Source organism: Hevea brasiliensis, chromosome 15, assembly GCF_030052815.1.
Source record: "Hevea brasiliensis isolate MT/VB/25A 57/8 chromosome 15, ASM3005281v1, whole genome shotgun sequence".
NCBI lineage: Eukaryota > Viridiplantae > Streptophyta > Magnoliopsida > Malpighiales > Euphorbiaceae > Hevea > Hevea brasiliensis.
This window is the reverse complement of record NC_079507.1, coordinates 66,582,061-66,588,060: the sequence shown is the minus strand read 5'-3', so window position 1 is coordinate 66,588,060 and position 6,000 is coordinate 66,582,061. Positions and strand designations below refer to the sequence as shown.

Below are 6,000 nucleotides of genomic sequence, written 5' to 3'. Positions count from 1 at the left end.
TAATATTTAATAATCTTTTAAAAGTTTTATCTCAATTTTTTTTTATAATAAATGCATTATCTCAATTTTCACCATTAATGTTTTGCAGTCATTTATTTTAATTTATAATAAAAAAGAAACATATATATGCACAAAAAAAGAACAATTTAATGTTAACAATTGGGAATGTACTTGGAGGCATCAAGTAAATTTGGACATATTGAAATTTATACCCTTCAAGTTCAAGTAGAGCTTTAGACCCACAAAAAGGTAAAAATCAACTTTAATCTTTAGAATGTGATTATAGAAGTTTTATTCTGCATGGAGTTTAATCATTTCAGATAATTTAGAAGATGGCTTTGTACTAATTTTATATTTGATAAAACTATATCATTACTGTACCTCCAAAATCTTTCAAAAGGTAAAATAATATTTACTATTCCTTCCAAAATCTAAAATCAAAACTGTACTTGACATAAAAGCCCATTTCTGAATCTCTTTTTGTGACTTGTTTTTCTCTGTATTCCTTCTACACTACTTGCCATTTAATAGTGTCATCCCCTCTGGCTATGTCTTTTCTTATTTTTATGTTTGGTTGTCATGTTATCCAAGGACCAAAGATTCTCTAAAATTTTCAATTTCTCTTTTTCCTTTTGTCTTTTTCTTTTATAATGGGATTTCTTGTCTTTTTGTTTTGTTTTTGTGCTCCTCCCTCTTCTTCTCCTCCTCCTTCCATGAAAACCCACTTTAGTAAAAGCTCCAAATTTTTCTCAATGTGATGAAGGTTATGTGGGTCTCAATATGGAATGCATACAGCACCACTGTGCTTGAAATTTTCGGATTTTTTGTGGGAGGTTGATGATAAAGTTTGATTCTTTTTATTTTTATTTTTTTGCCTTTTCAATGTTTCCGGCATGCTTATTTGCTAAAGTTGGTTTATATTGTACCGTCTGGTTGGTTTATCAAAGTAGAAAGGAAATTGCATAAAAAGAAAACTTTGTACCGAAACTAGAAAGTAGTATACATAGATGGTATATTCAGATTCTTCTTTTCAGTTTCCATGGTGGAAAAGCAAAGAAAAGGTAATTAATTCAAAGTGATACGCTTTCTAGGAAAATGGAAAATGGAGAGGAAGAGTATTTACATTGAGAGGTTGTGATTTCAGAAACTTTCTTTAAAGCCTAAAAAGAAAAAGAAAGTAGAGAAGGATAATAACGTGAAGCATGCCAACAGTGTGGTTCTCTTTGAAGAAATCTCTACACTGCAAATCAGAGCCATCAGAAGTTCATGACCCAAAATCAAGGAAGCAGTTGAGTACAATTTTGACAAGAAAAGCAGGCAGGTCAGGGTGTTCAAGGTCCATAGCGAATCTCAAAGATGTCATCCATGGAAGCAAAAGACACACGGAGAAGCCACCGAGTTGCAGCCCAAGATCCATAGGGAGCAGTGAGTTTCTTAACCCTATAACCCATGAAGTTATTTTGAGTAACTCAAGGTGTGAGCTCAAAATCACTGGTTTTGGCGGGTTCCAAGAAGGGATTGGTAATGGTGCTGCTGTTGGTAACAATGGTGGTGTTGGTTCAACTTTTGTGGGCACCTTAAGGCCTGGTACACCTGGGCCTGGAGGGCACCCAACAATGCACTATTTCAATCCTTCATTTAGGAGCTCAGCTACTCCTCCAAGAAAGTCTCCATTTCTTTTATCAGAGAGGGAAGGGTCTGGATTTGGCGGGTCTGGCATTTTGGGTGGTGGTGGACATTCAAGCACTAGGGTCTCGCTGGATACAGATTCTAATAGGTCTTCAATCACTTGTCATAAATGCGGAGAGCAGTTTACCAAATGGGAAGCTGCTGAAAATCACCATCTTTCCAAACATGCTGGTGAGGAACTCTTCATTTTAGCCATTGTCCAAATTATGCGATTCTATTTTTAGGTATTATTTGTATTTTTGTCCAAAGCATCTTTGTGGATTGTTGCAGTGCTTCTGCCTCTTCTTTTTTCTCCTATCCTTACGGTATCAACGCATATACATTCTTCTGTCCACAGATTTGAGCGGCCCCTTTTACTCTTTTCACTTTAAGAAAAGGGATGCAATAGTCTAAGATAATGGTGAAGCTTTTTTTTTCTTTCAAATTTTGAAACCTTACATGCTTTATTATTATTATTATTATTATTCAACTGAGTTTTCCTACTTCATTTGCTTTTAATTGGAAAAAGAGATTCTTAATTATCTTTCTTTTCAGCACTTATAGAAGCTTGCTTATTTATTTTTCTGTTTCATGGGAACTGAGCAGTACCCATTTCTGTTCGAACTCAAGTTTCTCATCCGAAATGTTCAGATTTTAGTGACTTGGAAAAGAATGCTTAAGTTGGAAATGAGTCTTTGGCACACCCCCAATCTCATTTATTGCTTTAATTAGGGACTATATATCTTGTTATTCTGATCTTTTTTTGATTTTGATAAATGATTTGCTGTACTTATATTCTGAAGTAGCTTTCTCTCTCAGCACCTCATTTGATTGCTCTACTTGACAGTCACTGAACTTGTGGAAGGTGACTCATCAAGAAAGATAGTTGAAATCATATGCCGGACTAGTTGGCTAAAAAGCGAAAACCATTGTGGTCGAATTGAGAGAGTATTGAAAGTTCACAATATGCAAAGAACTCTAGCTCGGTTTGAAGAATATAGAGAGATGGTGAAAATTAAGGCCAGCAAACTCCCCAAGAAACACCCTCGGTGTATTGCTGATGGGAATGAACTTTTGAGATTCTACGGTACCACTGTTGCATGCTCTCTAGGCCTAAACGGGTGCTCGAGTTTATGCGTATCTGAGAAATGCTGTGTTTGTCGAATTATTAGAAATGGGTTCTCTGCCAAGAAGGAGCTTAAAGGTGGAATAGGTGTGTTCACAACTTCTACTAGTGGCAGAGCTTTTGAATCTATTGAAATATTTGAGGGAGACCCATCAATAAGGAAAGCTTTGATAGTATGCAGAGTAATAGCCGGGAGAGTTCATAGGCCTTTGGATAATATACAAGAAATATCTGGCCAAACGGGGTTTGATTCATTAGCAGGGAAAGTTGGTCTCTACTCAAATATTGAGGAGCTTTATCTTCTAAATCCTAGAGCTCTCCTCCCTTGCTTTGTGGTAATCTGCAAACCCTGAAGAAAAGTATAAGAAATGTGAATCCCTTTTTTAATCTTTTTATAGAAGATTCTTTCAGTCTGAATCTTCTATTAGGAAGAATTTTGATTCTTCTTCTTATAATCCTTCTGTCACTTGTTAGTATATCAATTTGTTTTTGCTTATTTCCCTTTATTACATTTGCATACCTTATGCTTCTGTAATTTCTTCCTCTTCATTTAAGCCTCGTCTTTTTTTCTTTTTTAATGAAAAAACTTTTTTTTTTTTTTAAGAATGTTCATCTTTTTTTATCTTGTCCATTTTTAAGCTATATGCTTCATATTTCACAAACTAGATTGCATCTACTTGCAGATAGACATATGCACGTGGAGACAATTCAGCATTTAAGCAGAATATGGTCATCTGTGTAGATGAAGAAATTAAAGTACTTGATAAACAATTTAACTTCATCTAATATTAATATTAAACATAACTTGTGACAGAGCTAGAGCATCAAGCCACAATGCACATGTAGGCATCCCACCCCAGTTATGAGCTGGCAATATAATTTGAAATGTACTTGTAACACTTTGATTTATATGCAAATGCAATAATAGTTGAAAACTTCAAAGGTCTTCAACACAGGAATAAAAAATCTAGATAATACAATTAAACAAATTAATTAAACCATTTAATATAAATAGAAAAGGTTTATGGACCTTTCTTGATTCAACACAATTTTCAGTAGAATTCTTCTATATGCCTGTTTATGACTTATTATGCTTGCTTACAAGAATTATAAATGTTAATGTCCACAATTTTGCATGTGGTCCTTGTTGGAGAGGTATGGTTGAAACAAAGGTTAATCCAAATCAGAGGACAAAAATTTAGATGTTTTATGCTCACTCTTTGACAAATTGATTTGTCAGTTCTTTTCCCATCCCTATATGAATTTATATCTTTATTTTGTTTTTTTTTTTTAGTTTTTCCTCTGTAGCTTCGTGCAGATCGTATTGGTGAAGAAGCTGTTAATATTTAAGATAAGGTTAGGGTACTCTCTCTCTCTCTCTCTCTCTCTCTCGTCTTGGTAACTTTATTATTCACTGCAGAAGGGTCTAACTGCAACATCCGTAAAGCTTTTAATGCTGGCACATGCACCTCATAAATGTAGACAAACACTTGCAGAATTTCTCTGAATTTACAATTCCGGAAAATTGAATGGAATTCAATTGTTAGTCTTAAATATTTGCGTGGGAGTAGTTCTGGAAGCAGATGAAAGCAAATGAAGATATTTAATGCAGTTGGTATGGCCCCCATGGTTTACTCTTCATTTGGCGGGATGCCACTAGCTCACCCACACTCAGATTACTATGTCATTCTTCTAGGAACATCATACGGGAGTCTTACAAAAATCTTCTATGTAGAGACAATGTTTGCCTAATGGAATTTTCCCAGAAAACAACAGAAATTTTTTTTTTTTAAAAAAAAGAGACTAATGACAGTCGACAATGAAAATATTTGTCATTTTGCTCAATTTCCTGCTTCTAGCCACCCTCCTCCCCCCTTCTCTCATTGTTTCATTGTCTGCTTCCAGGTATAAATTTAGCCATATTCCTAGCATGTGTACGCTTGGTTGAAAAGAAAGACAGGTCCTTTTCCAACAAGGATCAGATAAACCAGAACTGAAAGAGGTCTTGGACCAAAATATTTGATTGCAATCTCATGAGCTCTTGAATAATATTGTCGTCTGTCCAAACAGAGATGTAACTCAAATGTAGCCTCCTATAGAGCACTATAAAATTCTGAAAGACACGTTCAAGATAATAAAATAGGCGTTACTTTAGTTAGCGGAGAAAACAGTTGAGGCTGCATAACTTTTAATTGATCTAATTTGCAGATGCTACTGGCATGTTTTATAGTTTCCTATAATTGCTGTCATAATTCTTGCTGAATCTTCTAGTTATGGGTCAACTGCATTAAACTAGTCTACTGGCCCCACTCCAGAATCAAATTTCTATTCTATTAGTGTAATTGCTCGCCTGCTTTAAGGTGCCTAGACCAAATGTAGAAGTCTGCATTTGGTTATCTGCATCTTATTAGCATTCAATTTATGATCATCTCTATCTGTTCTGGTAAATGAATGATTATTCTAAGTCTGTCCATTTAAATGACATGGAGTTAAGGCAGCCATGATTGGTGCCTTTGGATCAAGTTACTCATGCAGGTCACAATTCCATCTTTTGGGCAATAGATCAATGTCTTTGAGCATTTATAACAACAATGAATTTTGAGAAGAGGAAGTCTAGGGTATTGAGAAAAGGTATTCCAAGATAGTTATGGTTTTGGTCATTTTAATATTTGCTGCTTCATTCATTTATTTCTGTTTGACTACTCTGCCTGTGCCTTGTTTAAAATGCCACTTACATAAATCCTGCAAGTAACTGTCACTAAAAATTTCTCTGGCATTCTTACTTCTTAGCAGCATTATACAAGTGATCAGTTCATATTGTTTGGTTCATTATTTCCATTCATCTTTTTTAAATCCTCCATTTCGAAACTTCAAATTCTTCTTCTTGCAGAGGAAAAGTAAGTGTTTAGGCGGCTGTGCTTGTACTTAGTGGAGTTCTTTGAATCCTCCATTTTATATTTGCTGCTGCTGTATACAATATACAATATTATTATTTTTTACTTGTTTTGTTCGGTGTGCTCCAGCTTTTTCTATGGTAATCTGCCTTTTCATTTTTATATGCAGATTAGGATTTTATGTCACCCTTGTACAGGCTTTTCTCACCTTTCATTTTTAATTTTTTATTGGATAAATTCAATAGAAGAGCAGAAGCAATCGAACTAGTCAGAACTATTATAAAAAAAAAAAAAGTCAGATAATAAATAAAA

General features: G+C 34.6%; 1 protein-coding gene across 1 annotated transcript; it reads left to right on the top strand.

The window, feature by feature from the left end:
* The first annotated feature begins 674 nt into the window (after nucleotides 1–674).
* LOC110643139 (uncharacterized) lies at nucleotides 675–3,392 on the top strand. Its single transcript, XM_021795395.2, has 2 exons — nucleotides 675–1,860; nucleotides 2,516–3,392. Exons 1-2 carry the CDS (start codon nucleotides 1,203–1,205, stop codon nucleotides 3,145–3,147), a joined length of 1,290 nt encoding a protein of 429 aa, XP_021651087.2. The 5' UTR covers nucleotides 675–1,202; the 3' UTR covers nucleotides 3,148–3,392.
* Nucleotides 3,393–6,000: the final 2,608 nt, after the last annotated feature.

Bases quoted from the DNA above. Each gene is read 5' to 3' on its own strand.
- LOC110643139 (XM_021795395.2), top strand. From the start codon at position 1,203: ATGCCAACAGTGTGGTTCTCTTTGAAGAAATCTCTACACTGCAAATCA. The intron at 1,861-2,515 runs GTGAGGAACTCT...TCTACTTGACAG, and splicing joins CCATCTTTCCAAACATGCTG to TCACTGAACTTGTGGAAGGT.